A 19,254-nucleotide genomic window follows, 5' to 3' on the forward strand; every position below is an offset into this window, starting at 1 on the left:
TGTATATATATATATATACATATATATATATATATATAAAATACGACGCAACAAAAATGGTACAACGTCAGAAAATTAAATAATTTATTATGCACAACATATTATATCCCAATAGGTATTGTACAATATCGATCTTCCCCTGTTCCGCCGAGTCTGTAAAGATCACACGCAGTAGAATCATGCATGCGTTCTACGGCGCGTGGCGGAAGCGAGAGCGACGACGTCTCTCCTTCATTCTCTCTCGGTCGCTCGAGAAATCGGAACGAGAAGAGGAAAAAGACCGAGCGACTTTCCGTCATCGAGAGCGTCGTCGTCTCGCGAGTGGAGTTTACTGTTCGCGAACCGAACCAATAGATTGTACGATAGATCACTCGGCAATGTAGGGAGAGAATTGATGATGACGATAACGACATGTATACCACGCATGAGGCGCGCGACAACGACGGCCATTCACTCGATTCTCGGTCTTCCGCGATTACCGTCGACCCTCACGACGCCTCCTGCTCGCTACGTAGAAATTGAATTAAAAAGTCCACAAGGGGAGGGGGTCGACGGTGTCGCGAAACGAGCCGACGGTATCTTGCCGAAGTTCCCATTTCCTCCTCCCTCTCTTCTTCCCCTTCTGCTTCTCCCTAAAATCCAACAGATTTCTTCGAACTTCGTCCAAAAACTTGGCCACTCATTCCTATCAATGCCGACCAAGATCCTATCGATTCTTTCGCCTTCCACGAGTGCGAGCGGCATCATCACGGGCAGTCATCGCGGGATCTCCTCCTTCCCGCATAATTCGAGTGCGAATGCGTAGAAACGGAAATGTCCTCTTGGAAACATGCTCCTCTTCCGTAAGAGAAGAGGCCGCCCCTTGTCTTTTAATCCTCCCTCTGATCTCTTGAAGCTCGGCCCGGGGATCCGAGACTGCTTGGGTCCGGGTGAAAAACGGTCGAGAGAAACTCGGAAAATCGACCGTGCATGCACCTGGGCGGTAAAAGCGTGCGTGCGTGCTGGCGACGCTACGAGCGACCGGAAAGAATCGAAAACGACGACCCGGTGGTCGAGCCGAGAAGAACGAAATGGGAAATGTGTTTCTCGCTCCTCGAGCACCGTGCGCTTCGTCATTGGCAAATCCGATCCTCGCAATCGTACCGAGTACTTCCCCGCTCTCGTGTTTCGGGAGGGACCTTTCTTTTCACTGAGGTAGCGCCGGATGAACGGAAACGGTCCATCCTGATATTATTACTTTTTTTTGTACAACTGAAGCCCCCTTGACGCAGTAAATTCGCCTGCTCCTCTTGCGATTATGTACAAGACGCGTGTAGGAGCCCAAACGAAGGAGTGTGTGTTATGTACAAATTGATCGGATTCGCAGCCGGAACTGTAGCCGAAGTTCCGACACATTCGGGCGCCCGGCCGATGGGAGAGACGTGCGCGCCATGGGACGTTGACGTGATCTTTGACGATCGTTTGCGAAGCGGAATCGGCACGCGTGAGGTCTCCGGGAGCGAGAGAAATCGATGGAAACGCCGCGCGTACCAGCGGAAACGAAGTACATATCTACGTTCATCTGCGCGGCACATATATATATGCATATGCGCCGTACACGGTGCCCACGTATGTCGGAGAACATATGCATATACACATAAAGCGCGTGCGCATGTTGCGTCGAAGAGGAGTGCGCTCTCTCGGTTTCCCCTCTTTTTATCTTTTTTTTTTGGGCTTTACGTGAGCATGTGTTGCGAGTATGCGACTCCCTTTCTCGTTTTCTCTCTCTCATTCTCTCTCTTTCGCGTTACACGTGAATCTTCCGTCACACGGGGGGAAAGGTAGAAGAGTAGAGCGGCGCAGACATCTACCAACCAACTAGATTAGCACTGCTCGCCTTGCAGTCGATTAGCTGTCGAGCGAGATCGGCGTAAACCAAGCCGAACTCACCGACAAATTCATAAAACTTGTCCGAAGACTCAAAGGCCAATTCCGCTACGACGAAATGAACCGCCAAATTTTGCCTGTAGCTAAACAGCAGAAGAAACGCAAACGATTAGGTAATCCGCATGGTTAGACGCATGAGCAATTGTGATGTGAGGTAAGTACATGTACATATATATATATATAGAACAGAAAGAAATAGTATATAACAATCATAGAAAAATTGTCGGCTACGACGTCCTGTAACAGAAATCTGCATAGTTATAACACATGACTCAAATTTCCCCATTGGACATCCATCATTTGCGCTCAAAACATTGGCGGTCAATTGAACTGCGTTCGACTAAATGTCTACAGAAAATTGGATTAATCACGCGTGAGACAGCGTCGATTCAATTTTGAAATACCTTTTCTCGATTCTACGTTCCGACAAAAATTGTAATCAAATACAACTCACAAAATACTTTTTTTTTTACTTTCTCTCGTGAGGTAAACGCAAAGGTGCCAAAGAAATTGTGTCAATCGTAATTCTTGATGGAATATTTCAAATCATTAAGGCTCTCTCGAGTAGCCATATTAGTTTTGTGATAGTCATAGGTGAGACATGCAGTTTTTGAGTTTTCTCTAAAAGACATATAATGGCTTCGTAATCCTGAAACTTAAATATAAATGTGCAGAAAACTGAGACATCTGGCCGATATCACGCAGAAGCGCAAAATAATTTCCAAAATAACAGGTCATTTCTCAGTTTTTACGGCTGAGCATGGTTGAAAAATGACCCATTATTTCAGGAATTATTTTTCGAATTGTTTCACGATTTTACGTGACATATCGGTAAAATTTTTCGGTTTTATGCATATTTTACAGGTTTCGGGATTACAAACCATTATATTTTTTCGGGAAAATTAAAAAATAAAACTACATGCCACAAGAAACTGCATGTCATATTTCACCTATAACGTCACAAAACTATTATGACTATCCGAGAGAGCCAAACATTAAGAAGATCCTTGAGTCGTTTTGTTTTATCGCAAATTTGTTAGTACTATATTCGTTATTTGCACAAAATTAAAAATGCTTCGGCACAATTACAATACATATGTTAATATGTATAGGCGAGAACGACTGACTTTATTCGAAAAACGAAAAAAGTTAGCAAATTATAAAACATTTTCGTTTTCGAGTAAAATTAATCGTCCTCGTCAACATTAACGTATGTATTATAATTGTGCTAAAGGATATTTAATTTCGTGCAATCAGTAACGAATACAATACTAACAAATTTGCGGTAAGCAGGACGACTCCAGAATTCTCTTAAACAGCAAACCATGCATCCCAAATGAAAAGAATCAATTTCCGTGCTAGGAATAAAGGTTAGAAATTGTACACTTTTTACAGTATTATTTTGAAATAGGAGAGAAAAATGTCAGGAATGCGGTTCGCAAAAATCGGATCAAACGGAATAAAGAAAAAAAAAGAGAGGATTAAAATTAACGGTTAAAACGAAACTAAGTTCAATCATCTTAAAAAGTGTACAACTCTGAGAAGAAATAAAGCTGTTCATAGTAAGGGAAACAAATTGAAGCACATATTTAGAGAATTGTGAAAGTATTAATAGATAAGCGAAATTTAATACGTACGATTTGATCATAAATTTCAACGCCACTTTTCGCTCCCTTGCGACAAACCAGTCCATCAAGAAAGCGGACATGCGCGGTGCCTTCCTATACAATTTGAAGAAAGCATGGAAATTGCCTAGCCACCACGCCGAGCGTATTTTTAATGCGTGCTGTATGCACTCGTCGACTTTATCCTCTGGTTTCAGGGCTGCTAAAATTGTTGTTAAATCTGAAATTCAAAGTATCGTCGTTATTAAAAAGATTTCAGGATTCCTCTGTCGCATAGTCGGATTCTAGGACCGGTATTCGTAGATCTTATGCAGGGTATTCCAGAACTACTGTTATATCCTTAACATTAAATATTTTTAATTAAATATTTTATAAAGATATATATAGTGCCAGAAGTAACTTAGATACTTTCATGCTTTACGATCTCAAAATTGTCTTACGTATTCCCGCAACAAGACTTAAAAGCATTGTATATTTTTAGTTAACAATGTTAGATTTAATATTTGAAGATTCCGTTAAATATATGACAATGGTTGATTCTTCAATAGATTATGCTAGGTCATGACAGAATCCTTATCATCGCCAGCCAATCATATGATTAGTTAACTTTAATTGCTTATAATTTAAAAATTATTCCAGCCTCACCATCTTCATACTTGAACTTTCGTCTTGGAATATCCCAAAGTATCTATTAAAGACATTTAGTGGTTCTAGGACACCCTGTATTTAAGACCATCTTAAGTTCATCTTTAGATACATTGATCCGTCCAGTATCTAAAGATGAACTTGAGACGATCTTAACCCTTGACTAACAAAATTAGGTCGGATCCGATCGAACTTTCATTCTAATACCTCCGCGCATGCGCCTCTAAAACGTTATATTTCAGGTATTTTACATATTTTGCGATATTATTTTATTTGCTTTCAAATATTTTCTAACTTATTGTAAGAATAAAAAGTATCGAAAAATGAGTCGAAAGAAATTACAGAATATTTCTACTGGTCGGATCCGACAATATGTGTGACTACATGAACCTTGTTATTCGAGGATCAACTATCGAATATTGGCCTAGGAGATAGATCTGAATTACAAACTTCCACACTACTAACCTTGAGTATTCTTCGTAAAGATGTAGTAGAGTATTCGATACGCGACGAATTCGCATCGGTTCTCGCCGCCGACATCCTGATACAGCATCTTCAGCTGCGTTTGACATTGATTGAATTCCTCGTGATCGCCGCGTTCTAAAGCTACACGGGCGTGTGTTTCATACACGTGTACCGTAAATGCATCCCTAATACCTTGGACGGTAAGATCTTGCCGGATGGATTTCAGTTGATCGCAAGCGTATCTGTAGTCCTGCTCGGCTAGCCAACGTTTCTTGACATGGGCCAAAGAATTTTGAAGTACACTTACCGGTCGAACTGCAGAAGGAGCTGGAGCCTGCATAAAATTAAAGAGACGTATGAGCAAGAGAGAATCTGTGAGCACTTGATGTATGAATTCAGCATATAATTTCACCTAAGTCCACACATTTCTAAAATACGCTACAAATTTCTAATTTCATCTAAAATTTTTAAATTCTGAAGTTTCATCTGAATCCATAAAAATGTCTACGATACATCTACAATTTCTAATCGCATCCGAAATTCCAAACTACTAATTTCTAATTCCGCATTTAAAATTGAAAACAAAAAAATACGCTCTTCTTCCCGTCTGCGCGTTAAAATTAAACCAAACCCGAAATAAAATCTCGATGAAGAGAGCAAGGTAACTCTCTACGGTAAAGTGGGATCAGATTGAACCCATAGCTTCATTTATTTTACAGCGTGTATACGCTGTTTCTTTTTCTTAAGGCTACGGAATATTCTGACGTCATTAAACAAGGACAGTCACAGCGACTATTCCAGAGCCTTAAGGAATGTTTTATATTATTATTTATTTTGATTATATGAAAAGTGAAGAGAGCATAGGGTCGGGTCCGAGCCCGACTTTTTAGGATGCATTGAAAATCCACCTCATTATTAGAGGTCTAATCTCACGTACCGAGGTAAGACGGAGGTAAGGCTTCTCTAGATCCTTGCACGTGCCGACGATGTGGAGCCCAGTGAAGTCGAAGTCCGCCGAATCGTCTCTAATGACACTGCTGCTCATCGTCCGGGAGGAGCCGTTGTTAAATCTGGCGGCGCGCTGCTGCAGCTTCTCCTTGGAGCCTAGCTCGTCGGCGTTGCCTGTAGTTAAACCAAACTCGCTATAGAAATGTGACTTAGCCTGCTTAGTCTTCTTCGTCTTCTTGCTGCCGTGATTGGCCTTGCTGCGCGCGGACTTTTTCATTTTCAACGCCTTGTAGTCGTGTTCCCGATCGCTAAGATTCGACGAGGAGGACGTGCTCCGTCGGTACCGGCGAACTGGCGGGCTACGTGTTCGCGAACGGGTCGACCTGGAGCGCGAGCGCGAACGTGAGCGAGAACGCGAACGGGATCGCGACCTCGATTTGGATCTTGACCTCGACCTCGATCTAGATCTCGACCGCGACCTCGACCGCCTGCTGTGCGTCACAGAGAGACGCGCGCCAAGCCGAGCCCCGAGCGAGATGGAAAGGCCGGGCTTGCGCAGGCCTCCCTGTGCGTTCACTAGTGAGTGGACCAATGGGCTCCCCACAGGAGTCGGCATCTTTAGCTGCGGCTTCGCGATCTGCAGAGTCATACTCTCGCTGTGGAGAAGAGGCAGTTGTTCCTTGTCCCAGTCTTTCACCCAGAGCGAGCCGTCGTTCGCAGCGCGTGTGATCTTGCCCTTCAATATGATCTCGACCTGATCCTTGTCAAACGACGTCTTACACTTCTCGTAACATCGGTTCACGTAGTTTTTTAGACTGTCGGGCCAGTCGCCGACCGGGCTAGGAGTGGCGACTGTTACAGAAGGAGTAGCGACGGGCGGTTTACCGACGCTGGGAGTCACTTTGGCGGGTACCGTCGGAGCGGTGGTATTGGACGGTGCTTTGCTATCGGGCGGCTCCTCGCTAGGCGGCGGTGGCGCCGCCACCACCTCGCACTTCACGGGCGGCAGAGGCGGCAGTTCCGCCGGCTTCGCGACAGGCATCGGTATAAAAGATCCGTTTGTCGCGTTGTTTCCCTGAAAGCTATTGTTGAATTGAGCTGCTAAATTTTTGTTCCGCTTACGCTTTTTCTTCGCGGCGCCACTATTGCCGGACGGCGTGTACCCGAGGCCGGTTTTCTTATTCGGCAAGTTGAAACGTATCTGCCCGTTGTATTCTAAAGAGAAGAAAGGGGCATTCATTTGTTGAATGTACATCAATTACATATAACATGCGTTAACAAACAAAAGTGTACAATGTGTGTAAGCCTTGCTTGTGTCGCTAAAATATCAGAGAACTTTAGATTTGAACGAATAATTCTCGCAGCAGAGAAAATTGTGTATACGATAAGGTAGACCGAGGCGAATCGGATCGATATAAACATGATGTGGCGAATTCAGGCAAACGTTGGCAATTATATCGATCACGTATGTTGTATTATGCATGTTATATTCGCCCAACATATGTGATCGATATAATTGCCAACGTTCGTCTACATTCGCTTTATATCGTGTGAAGCTGGCTTAAGCTCTAAGAATGTCGTTAGTTTTTTGTTTCAAACAAGTGCGGGGGATATTTGCCACGATGAAACAGTTCCGTCGAAACAAAAGACCGACGGCAACTGTTTCGAAACTAATCCAATTTGCTTCGGTTGAATCAATTTTAAGTCCCACGGTATAAACGCATAATAATATCTTTGTACATTTACATTTATCGTAAAAGAATATGGTACTCACGAGAGGTATCGTTGTGCATATTCCAATTGTTATAGGGGAATGAGTTGTACATGATTCCTTGGAAAGGCATCGACTGCTGTGGATGATTATTCTGCTGCTGCTGAGTCGGTTGAATTGCCGGCGGTGGACCGGGTGGCAACGGGGGAAGATCGGAATCGTCATCTAGGGCTATCGGGGTTCCAGGTATGGGAGGTTGTTGATGCAACTGTTGTTTTGTTTGATTGTTACTCTGCTGTTGCTGCTGTTGTTGCTGCTGCTGCTGCTGTTGTTGCTGCTGCTGCATTTGCTGTGGATTAAAAGGCTGACCATATCCTGGCATCATCGAGTGATAATAATTAAACATCTGTCCTTGGTGTGGCACACCTTGATATCCAGGACCATACATGTGTCTGAAAAGAAAACAGAAGATTGTTAAAATTATGGACTTTTTGATATGTGTTACATAAATATCGATAACGACGAAAATTGTATGTGTATACTTTGGTTTTAAGAACAGTTCTAAAGTTTATTCTACAATGGATGAATATATTGGCCGTCCTACATATAATTGCATGTTCTCAACTACAGATAAAGAAAGAAGAAATATTCAGGCTTGATAAAAAAAATTTCTACCATTTAAAGTTTCAGTATGTTTCGCTATTTCACCACTAATTTTTCAATTATATTTTTACAAAACTCTAAAGATTTCGACATTCTACTATTTACTTATGGGATGACTAACATACTCAGTTAATTCTATGTATATAATTTTAATCTCTAAGATTTGTTCAGTACGAACTGTGCTCGAACATGTTCAACTGAATAGTCGCATCTAGCAGAACGTTTTTTTTTACAATTTTTGGAACTCTTCTGCGTCGAGATTGAATCATTCGCCTAAATTCAAAGGAATAATCCAATCTCGGCTCGGCTTAATTTCCAACAAAAAATTGCGAAATAAACGGTTTCGCTGAACATGGCCAATGTACTCTGAGAGTCGTCGAAACAAAGGATGCGACAACTTTTTTACGACTGAGCGTTCTTCAGATGCTTCGACCAAAAAAAAAAAAGGGATTGACACCTGATAATTAATGTCTCAACGAAGCTACATTATTACAAGGTATAGACATGGTTCATTTGTGACGCAATCGTAGAAAGATGCGAGTTCATGTTAAAAAATTCACGACGCTAACTCAGCGAGGCGAGCGCAAACTCTCAAATTTCGAGCGACATGGAGCCCTCGTGCCTTATGTCGAAATGGTGGACTCGCTCGGACGGTGTAATGGCGTCCGCTGTGTGAGATAGATGAGTAACCTAAGAATGAATCGTGAAGCTTATTGACTAAGGGATCGAGAATGCGGGTCCGATAACAAAATTTCATTGAGATGTGTTCGCACACACACATCGATTACTTGAGTGGGTAATTCTTTCACGGAAATCAGGTTGTGTCCCAGAAAAATATAGTGGGAGGGGGGGGGAAGGAATGCGAAGGTGGAGGAGCCTGATGACAGGACAACGGAAACGGGACTTACCCGCCGTACGGAGGGAACATGTGCATGTTGTTCGGAGACGCATATTGCCACGTCATGTTCGCCATCGGGCCTGCTCCGAGTTGTTGCTGGTGAAACGGCTGCTGCTTTTTCTGCGACAACGCCTCGGCCTCTGCCATAGCGTGGAATCAAAAATCAGAATCGCTTACAAAATGGCCGCCCGCGACTGGCGGGTCGTCCGCGACTTCGCTGCCGGAATTACCGCAGGTACGGCCGTAGAGAGCGTGCCTTTTTCACGGGTGTACGTAAGCTAAAACAACGGAACGAAACTCACAAATATCGTTTTCTACACTCTCGTTTTGTCGACCGACGTTTTCTATACACTCTATAACGCGTCTAACGATACGCAATAAAAGACTCGACCACCGTCGAACACCGTCATCACGAATGAACTGCGATGGAATATAGACGGAGGCGCCAGGATGCAGGGTCAGCAACGGATAAGGGATGTCTCGCCAGGAAGGATCATTTCATTGGCTACATTTTACTTCGGGATAATTTAGTGGAAAGCGCTCATTGGTAATGCGATGGCATCCCTGTCATTCAGTGGAGGCTCGTAGCGGAGGCCTCTAGAACTAACGAAAATATCGGCCTAAGCTGCGTTCGAAACTAAGTATCACACTAAGGCCGGTACAATATTCATAGTCGAATCTTATACCGAAGATTACTGTCTTAAGTTTAACTTTAGATACTCCATAGCTAATGAAATGATCCATACAGCATCTGAAGATGAATTTAAACGGTCTTAAAATATAAGATCTGACTATGAAAATCGGTTTAAGAGTAGGGTGTTTTTAATGGACCAATCATAATAAAGAAATCTTTGTTCTTCTTTCGCATTGGCCAGTTGACTGATTAATACGACTGGTCAATTCTGTTGAGTTAACCGTCGATTAGATTTAAATCATGTTGGTAGAAACAAACATAAGGCGTCCAATTCTCTTCTAATCTCTTATTCTTAATATTTAATATTTATTCTTAATATATTTCCAATGTGTGCGCAGGACTTTAATATTTAATATTTATTCCTAATATATTTACATTGTGTGCAGGGCTTAAAATAACTAAGCAATAAATTCTATTTGGACAAAGGATGCGTTCCGAAATTTATCAAAAAAAATCACAAATATTCTGACTGTACAACAATCCGATATCCAGTAAATTTCACTTTTTAGGATTCCTAGCTAGCAGTATTTTGGTCTTTCTCTAGAAAATTCTTCTATTGGAAACTATGTGCGCACCACTAGACATCAACCATTCGCAACCACGAAAACACACCACTTGTGTAATTCCCGAACGCAACCTAGTAGCGTGCGTTTATAACGCTAATTGTGTCTTCCCGAACGCACCCAGCGCGTCTTTGTTAACGTCGGTTTAAAACTTCAACGTACGGTAGTCACGGCTGTGCATGAAATGTTCTACACAATTGTATATTCTGTATTAAACTACTTATTTCTATATTAAAAACAATTATGGCATGTGCGTTAGAGAATAGTATGAAAAAAATATTCTTCAATGTACAGTTTAACAAAACGGACCACTCACGATATATGAAGAAACTTAATAAACTATATGACAAAGTAAGTCAGAATTACATTGCGTTCTTCATGAAGTGAATTTTATAATTCTAATTTTCTTCTTTTCCTTCTTTTCAAAATATATAGTTGTCATTGAAGTAATTCTATATAAATATTTTATATGTACATTATAATGCTTTACAAGTATTTATAACGCTTTACAAAATTCACTCGGAGAAAAGAGGGAGCATACATATAGTGGTGCAAACCAACTTCCCGTCTTGCTCCAGTACATATTTTATGAAAACAAATATTAATAATATTTTCAACTAAATTTGACTTGTACCATCTTATTATTCTTTTAGACTAAATTAGATGTATTCTGGGAATGTTTCCTCTCGTGCCTGAAAGTACCTCTCACAATGGCTCAACAGCATCCACGTATTATAAATACATTGGAATTTTGTGCCAAATTTTCCATGAGATTTTATTCGTGCGCAGAGAACGAAACTACAGAATCAATGTCTCCATTTCTCAACAAATTGTTTACATTCCTTTTGTCAAGTCATAATGCTAAAGACAAGGCAGTAAGATATCGCATATGTCATTTTTTAAATATGCTCTTAAACTCGATGGGTGATAATGCTTTCATGGACGACAGCTTGTGTGATCAAATTACAGTCAGCATGATGGATCGACTACTGGACAAATCTCCTAAAGTTAGAGCACAAGCTGTTTTTGCCTTGCATAGACTACAAGATCCATCTGATGATGAGTGTCCTATAATAAGGATGTATCTGTTTCATCTATCTAAAGATCCAAAGGCTGAAGTTCGTAGAGCGGTTCTTGCGACTATAGGCAAGAATCAGAGAACCTTGCAAGCTGCATTGAAAAGAACACGTGATATTGATGATTCTGTGCGCAAGATGGCATATGAATTTATCAGCAAAATTACAGTGCGTTCCTTAACAATTGAACAAAGAGAACGCTTGCTAAAAGATGGTCTCAAAGACAGATCGGAAAGTGTCAAAGCATGTGTATGCAAGGTTTTATTACCAATGTGGTTACGATACTATAAAGGAGAATATATAAATCTTATACATGCACTGGATGCTGGAATAGGAACAGAAACTGCAGCTCTAGCTTTACAAACATTATTTACGTAAGTATTATAAAAAGATTAAGTAAAACTAATGAAGGAAAATTCTATATGTTAAAATTGACGCTAAATATCTGGTATTCACATTCATGTGAACTTGCTAGTTGGATATTTGAAAATTGCAAGTAATAATCTGTTAATATTTATTCGTCAATTGTTATTAATTATTGTAATAGTTGCTTTTGCACTAGTTGATTTTATTTCGTATGTTTTTCTTTATTTTTCCAAAAGACTACCTGCTCTATATGATATTCCTGTAATTTTTCAAATAACCAAGTATCCAGGAAGTACTCGAAAAACTCGAACATCCAGTTTAATAAGCAAATATTCAGATGTCTAGCAATCGGTATTGTTAATTAAAATTCTATATCTATTAAATATTATTATTTTTCAGAAACGCTGATTCGAAAACCTTGTTAGAGCAAGTACCAGTAGATAAAAATACAAGATTAATTCCTCTGACCACTTTGTCGAACGAAAATGTCTTATATTGGAAGTGTGTGATAGATCATTTCTATCAATCGTCGTATATGGAAGAATTAGATTTAATCATCCCAGAATTATCCGGTTTTTGTAACTACATACGCGAATTTATCATTTTTATATCGTCAAAGCAATACGAAGAATGGGAAAAGCAGTGTCATAAATTTATCCTTCTACAACTCTTCAAGATAGCTGAAAAGTATGATCTTTCGGACGAAGTAGGAAGGAAGAATCTACAGGAAGTGATAACGGACACTCTTATGAGCGATCATTGCTCCAATGAGATAATTGAATGTACAGTGTGTTACCTGGGTAAGGTAGTGCCGAATATCAGTAGTATGTTGGATTTAGTAGCTAACATTATTAGCGAGATCAGACTACCTTTGAAGGCAAGTGTGCCCACTCAACAGGTTTTCGAAGACCAACAGAATAATGAGGTGCAGGTGTGTGTAAAAGCTTGCTGATGAATTCGACATTGCTGTACAGATAAATTCGTCTAATTTCCTTTTCTTCGCTCGCTTCTAGAAAGCGCAATTGAAGGTCGACTTGTTAGAGCTCGAGGAGGAATTGTATGAAACAGTTAAGAAGGAGGACTATTTGAAAGCAGACATCATAAAAGAACAGATTAAAATCGTGAAAGAGAAGATAAGCCAACTGTCTAAGGTCCCTGAGGCAATAATAACCGACGATATTCGCGACGAGAAGAACGATGCAGTAACGATGACGAAGTGCCTCGGCATTTTGTGCGCCGCGATGCAAGTTCAGTCCATTCGCGCATTGACACCTACACTCAGGACTATGATGTCCATCGTGTTGGACAGCCTTGATGTAAGTGAATACATGAATCGTCTTTCGATCCTTTTTTTTATATATAATTATTTAACGCGGTAAATTGTCTTTTCAGCATCCCGACGATAATGTACATGTGTTAGCACTAAAGGCGTTAGGTCTGTACTGCATTTTAGACAAAGAAATGGCGAAGAAACATATCATGATATTCTTCTATCAGTTCTCCGCAGAGCAAGAGAATCCAGACATATGGATAATTGCTTTGAAGGGGATATTCGATCTCTTGCTCCTTTACGGTTTGGAGTATTTCCAAATCTTGCAGGACTCTGAGGATAAAGTTCAGAAGACCCGCACGCTGTATACACACGAGGACAGTATCGTCTCTTTGAACAACGAACGAAGTGAAACAGAGGAGAGCAGTTGCAATTTCGTCAAGATATTAACAGGATTGCTAGACAACGTGGTATAGTAACATTAGCTTAGTTGAATTTTGTTATAATCGCATAAGAAATTTTTCACTCGATAATCTTATCCTTGGAAAATTTGTAGAATCAAGAACTACGCACCATCGCCGCGGAAGGTCTCTGCAAACTACTGCTCAATCGACGGATCAATAGCAGTAACTTGGTATCGCGCTTGATAATTTTATGTTATAATCCAGCTAATGCCGATGACATTTATCTACGGCAGTGTCTATGCGCTTTTTTCGATCACTTTGTGGTGCGTGTGCCCGATGCGCTGGAGATGCTCGAGAATGCGTACTTCCCGACTTTGCGAGTTCTTTGTAACGCGCCCGAGATCAGTCCTCTGCAAGAGGTCGATGTATATCACGTGTCCAGATTTATACTGAGTTTAATCAGACGAAGCTGCCAGAAGTCCGGCGAACAAACGTTCTACACGCAGAATAATCTGGCGTTCGATATATTAGCTGAAATCTTGAATCCTGCCAGCAATATAGATCAGGAGACTCTCATCAAATCTTTGACGATTTTGCATATAAAAATCGAGGACGATCCGTCGAAGGAGAATCTGCTGGAAGCCATCGAAAAAGTTACAGATACGGTATGTCATTACTTGTAGCGTTTTTCGTATCATCGAATCTTTTTGATGATTGTGAATTACGAAGTTATTGTTAGTAATTATTACATATCGCTTATCTAATAAAAATGTTGCTATATTTCTAAATAGTAATTCAGAGATATGTAATTCATACGAGGTGGTGTCCTTTGGATACAAATTGTTCATCGTAACAATGCCCAACATTTTTCACCAATTATAATGATTAAAGAGCAAAAAGTTCTAAATTCAATTAATCAATTTATAAACGCAATTAGATGCAACAAACAAAACTTTCGAAAGTGGTCTTTTTTTTTTTGTAAAAAAATTAAGGTCACCTTGTTGCTTTTGATCGATTCTGCAAAATAACAACCTTTTATCCTTGAAAATATAAAATCCTTAGACATTAAATTCTGAGACATCTCATCTTGCAAAATTTTGCCTGAAACTTATTTTTTAAGTTACTAACAAAAAGGTTTTGCTTATTACAAGTCAAGTACAGGAAGTAGATCTTTTCCTTCGTAATGTGATGTAATTGTTGAATAGCCCTCTAGAACATTTTGCTGTCCAATCATAACTGGTGAAAAAAAATCATAAATACTGTTATACGATAAACACCATATTGTGCATTTTTTACTCAAAGAACACCGTTTTACAATATATTTCTGAATTAACCTTATTTTGTAGATTATTTTGCAGAAAAATAACTCTCGAAATTTTTATTGTTACGAATTTTTATTGTTTGTAATTTTTTATTTCGAAATTTTTATTATTTCGAAATTTTTATGGCCATTTACAAACTGATTCATTATATCTGGAACTTTTTCCATTACTATTGATGAGCATCCTGTATATAAATTCTACTCGAAAAATTAAATATACTAAGTGGAATTAGAGCAACAAATTAATTTTGCTATTTAAAATATTAGCATCGAATTAAAATAATGATATTTACTGCATATATGTTAATTCTAATTTACACTTATATCTCTAACAGATAAAAGATTCTGACAAACGATTACTCAAGTACATTCGAGAGTTCAAGAAAAGTTTGGAAACCCCATCTGAAGCAATGGAGGTCGATACAAGTGCCCAGAGTGAACACGAGAATTAATCATAATATCGATAAACGTTCATTATATTTTAATAGTAACTAAAGAATAAAAAAAACGAAATGCCAAACTCATCGGTAAATATGTAATGGGAATAATTAATGATATATAAAAATGTGAATTTTGTTATTTATATATGTAAAAAAAAATCTAGATCTATAATTCCCATGTTTCCGAATGTGTTTGCATAAATTGATTGCTTCGCAGTATTCAACGTATTCTACGTATAAAAAAAAATCTTGCAATGCAAACATAAACATTGAGTCATGTTAACGACAGACGTGAAGCTTATCAGAGTTTCCATGTTGCTGATATTGGACATCGATATCTTTGAAAATTCCCAGACCGCACAAGCTTCTAAAAGACGTCTTAAAGATGTCTGGAAAACATCGGATGTCTTTTGGGGACGACTGTAAGGTATCTTTTAGAAGCTTGTGCTGTCTGCGTTCCTTTAATTAAATTTATAATTATTCAATTCTAAAATCGTTCTATGTTGATAAAATATTTTTTATTACATTTTAAATTTGAAATTTTTTCTCACTTTTCCTTTTTTATTCCTTGTAACTCTTTTTCAAAACTTCTGAAACTTTATTACAGAAGTGGTTCGACATGGTCGAATAAATAATGCGACTAAGATTCACTGTGAATATGGATTTATTGTTGTTACAACTATACGCGCGTACCCATGCGGCACGCAACGATACATTATTGCGTGAACGTACGGGGAGTAATAGAGCGTAAACAAATAATAATATTAATAATAATTATTATAATGACTGAATGTTAAATTAATATTACGCTGTTAGTCGGATTTGGGCGCGTACGAAAGGAAATTCACGGAGAAGAAAGGACAGATGGGGGACGAAGAGAAGAAAGAACGCAAAGGAAGACACGGTCGGGTCTCTCAAGCGAGCCCTAAATCCTTTCAACGGTTTCCGGTTCATACCTGCGGCTCACGTTTCAAGCCCGTCGTCTTCAAGGTAACACGCCACGTTCATCTCACACACCTAGCGCGAGTTATAAAACGTATCTCACGCTCGCCGTTGTGAAAAGTCGCCAAGAACCGGCGCCCAGAACGGGCCGTCAGGACCAACGTTGATCTACTCCTTGACCATCGAATATACAGCACGAATTTTGACTAGCACGTTGCGTAATCGCGAGTCCTCCCTCGTATAATCAGTTGGAGGAGCTCGCAAAGCGGAAGAATCGCCGAAGTCCCGACCGACCTTCGTCCGGAAGACAAAAGTAGAAGAGAACGCGAAAATAGACGAAGAAGAATCGACGGTAGGTATCGAGAGGAAGACCGGCTGCTACCGCGCACCGGTTGGCCTCCTCACGCCGCCGTATTGTCGTAATTACAATGTAATTGATTCGATCGTAATAATTGACTGCTCATCGTCGTGCCCGTCGAGACGGGCTCACCGGGGACCGTGGTCTCGACGGCACACGAGCCCGAAATGGCAAGAATCTACGGGTTCGCCGAAAGAATACGCGCGATGCTGTTCGTCACGTGCATACTCCTCCTCGAGTAGCATTTCCCTCGACTCTCACACACCTGCGTAACCTCTCCGAACTGATCTCCTATAACGTAACATTGCTTTTTCCGTGAGTCGCAGACCGCTCGCGCAGTCCGACGATCTTCCTCAAGGTGTCTCCTCAAGGCCTCCTTTTAAGGCGACTTTATCCCGCGACACGGCATATTTACAGTTATTTATAACGTCGTCCTTTCGTACATCGAGGGGGCATGACACGGGGATATCTAATGTATGTGTGTGTGTGTCTGTGTGTGTGTATACGTTTTTATGCGTATGTATGTCTGTGGGATGTATACGTGTATACATAATACGCTCTGCAAACGACGTAATATTCTCTGTCAAACATTACTCGAGAGTCTCAAGTATAACGTGATAATATATGGATCTAAGATGCTCTCGCGTTATTTAACGATCTATTCGTCACTCGAACTTCGCTCAAGCCTGTTCAAAGACCGACTTTCGTGATACTTTCATTTTTTTCATGGATTTCGCAATTGCGTGACTTTTATCCGCTTGTCGTCATCAGTCCTCCGAAGCCAAGAGAAACATTCTTCAAGTGCGGGAACAGAGAAATTCTGTAGAAACTAAAAGGCATAAGTGAAGTTCTGCCGATCGATTAACGCGCGAGCACCGACTTGGTTATCTTCCGCGTGATAGTTACGTGTGTGCGGTACGTGTAACAGTGTAATAAGTATGTTTTGTGTTTATACGTGCGCGGTGCGTAGATGGTTTCCGAAACGGAGGTCGCACTCAGTTGTCGCGCGAGATACGCTCGTTTCGAATGCACGATGCCCTTCGTAGTTCGTGCGAAGGGCACGGTTGATACTCTTCAACTATGACTACGAGCTATCGGTAAATTCGCGTGCGGCTGATCGAGCGACCAATCGTATCCTAAGCGGGGGAAGATGGCTAAATTACAAAACACAGTGAATGTTCCGCGCGAAAAATGCCTTGAAAGGAGCGAAGACATTAGTATCGTTCGAATGTATTTTACAAAGATATAATCGGAAGAAATACGATTTCCCTTCGAGCAGCTTCGACAATACAGCTAAATAGTAGACGGTTAAAGAGCGTGCTAATTCATAAGATACGTTAAACAACGAGTTACAATGAGAGAGAAACGCAGCGAACGATTGGATCGTTGTGAAGAAAAGTTATCGTGAAAATCAAATACCGATTCGGCGACACAATCATTCGACAACCATCTTACCTCCCTTAGAGTCTTCTTCCGTTTATTACTCTACTATTCGCTACGTTAAATCGCAACAGTAACGATAATCATAACAACAACTTTCTCATCTTGACTGCATATTGACGCGAGGATGGAATCGATTCACGCATCGCCCCTCGTGCTCCTTCGCACATTCTCTTACGAAGAGAGCGATCCTCGATCTTTTCCCGGCGTTTCCGCGATAATTATGTCGTCCCTACTGTTTACAACATGAATGTTCTACTGATTCGACACTACGAAATGCACGAAGACCTATTACGTGTAGTCGGCTAACGATAATGATTAATTCGTCCAGCCGTCGGATCTTTCCGAAGAATCCGCGCGCGTTCTCCGCGTGTCGGCGGAATAACCGATCTTGTCAGTCGATCATATCGATCATTCCTTCCATTATCTTCGGCCTCTCGATCGCTCTCCAACTGGTAATTGCATTCTTCTTTCTCTTTTTCTCTCCTAAGGATATGTGTCGGTGTTAACCTTGAAGGCGGAACCATTACTGATGGAACTTTCTCGATGATGTTTGTGCCCGTTAGTTTTGGCATTCGTGATGGATCTTAGCGGATCTTAGACAATGTTGGCCTTGACGATGGAATTTCCCATCATGACCTTGTTGACGAAATTCACGATGGCTGTGGCCGGTTGTTCTGGTTCCAGCTCGGCGAACACGTGGCACTGATTGTCCGATTTGTGAGCGGGTTTTCTCGCAACGAAACCAAAGCAGCGACTGCAAAGAAAAGTATGATAAGCGAATCAGATTTAAACTCAGAACAGATATTGTAATTTCTGACAATTTCTTCTATCCGGATATCTCGATGGAAAATGTCGACGCGATAAAAATAGTTTCGAGATTACACATCCCCGGCTTGAGCAATTCCAGGAAAAATTATAAGACAGAAATTCTCAATTACTATATATTCACGTGAATATCGGGAAATCATTTAATTTAATTTTCAAGTTCAATTTTAAATTTAATTTCAATTTTATTTCAATTTTACTTTCTTGCATCACAAAAATATATTATTTTTTAATTGAAATAAATATAGCATCTAAAAACACACGTACTGGGCGCTAAGAGGTCTCCCAGTATCTTCGCTGGCGAATTCCCACGTACGTTCCTCGGTATCCAAGCCGCAGTAACTTATATTATTTGTGGGGTAATGTCTGCGGAAGAATAACTTTCTCGCGTTGTCGGTCAAGGTAATGCCTTGCGTGGAGACCTTGAAGTGAACGATTGTAGCGATCGGCAGAGGTTTCTGCTCGAATAGATTCGTGATGGCTTTCTTGATGGCTTGCGGCCCGGTTAAAGATTCCGTGTCGATTGTGAAAAGGTACAAAACGTTACAAGCTGTAAAAAAGCAACGCATTCGAGATATTAGAGAAACGGATGTTTCCACTTCTGCATTCTCGCAAATCGAACCGGGACGTCTAAGTAAGCTTCCGCTTAAGGCACGGAATGCTTCAATCCA

The 19,254-nt window shown here is 40.6% G+C and overlaps 3 protein-coding genes across 16 annotated transcripts in view; 1 reads left to right on the top strand and 2 right to left on the bottom strand.

The window, feature by feature from the left end:
• Positions 1–70: 70 nt before the first annotated feature.
• On the bottom strand, positions 71–9,332 carry LOC106743892 (leukocyte receptor cluster member 8 homolog). 4 transcript variants are annotated; one of them, XM_014618166.1, is made up of 6 exons: positions 8,892–9,028; positions 7,384–7,772; positions 5,599–6,824; positions 4,662–4,995; positions 3,564–3,771; positions 71–2,009 (listed from the first exon to the last, which is right to left on the bottom strand). In XM_014618166.1, exons 1-6 carry the CDS (start codon positions 9,026–9,028, stop codon positions 1,847–1,849), a joined length of 2,457 nt encoding a protein of 818 aa, XP_014473652.1. In that variant the 3' UTR covers positions 71–1,846. The 4 variants fall into 4 exon arrangements, with proteins under 4 accessions (XP_014473652.1, XP_014473654.1, XP_014473653.1 ...); XM_014618168.1 differs by lacking the exon at positions 71–2,009 and adding an exon at positions 9,184–9,332 and having other exon boundaries at positions 2,077–3,771; positions 8,892–9,021; XM_014618167.1 differs by lacking the exon at positions 71–2,009 and adding an exon at positions 9,112–9,332 and having other exon boundaries at positions 2,077–3,771; positions 8,892–9,021.
• A 941-nt stretch (positions 9,333–10,273) lies between these two features.
• LOC106743858 (condensin complex subunit 3) lies at positions 10,274–15,158 on the top strand. The gene is made up of 7 exons (XM_014618081.1): positions 10,274–10,489; positions 10,792–11,588; positions 11,980–12,511; positions 12,594–12,896; positions 12,973–13,320; positions 13,407–13,919; positions 14,911–15,158. Exons 1-7 carry the CDS (start codon positions 10,382–10,384, stop codon positions 15,025–15,027), a joined length of 2,718 nt encoding a protein of 905 aa, XP_014473567.1. The 5' UTR covers positions 10,274–10,381; the 3' UTR covers positions 15,028–15,158.
• A 503-nt stretch (positions 15,159–15,661) lies between these two features.
• The window catches only part of LOC106743888 (tensin-1), a 210,094-nt gene continuing 206,501 nt past the window's right edge, over positions 15,662–19,254 (bottom strand). For all 11 annotated transcript variants that reach the window (XM_014618136.1, XM_014618135.1, XM_014618138.1 and 8 more), the window contains 2 exons: positions 18,851–19,133; positions 15,662–18,512 (listed from right to left, as the gene is read on the bottom strand). In XM_014618136.1, the coding sequence (XP_014473622.1) occupies positions 18,353–18,512; positions 18,851–19,133 (443 nt within the window). In that variant the 3' untranslated portion in view covers positions 15,662–18,352. The remainder of the gene's footprint in view (positions 18,513–18,850; positions 19,134–19,254) is intronic.

This window comes from Dinoponera quadriceps, unplaced genomic scaffold (genome assembly GCF_001313825.1).
Source record: "Dinoponera quadriceps isolate SergipeBrazil2010 unplaced genomic scaffold, ASM131382v1 scaffold1070, whole genome shotgun sequence".
In the NCBI taxonomy this organism is placed as follows: Eukaryota; Metazoa; Arthropoda; class Insecta; order Hymenoptera; family Formicidae; genus Dinoponera; species Dinoponera quadriceps.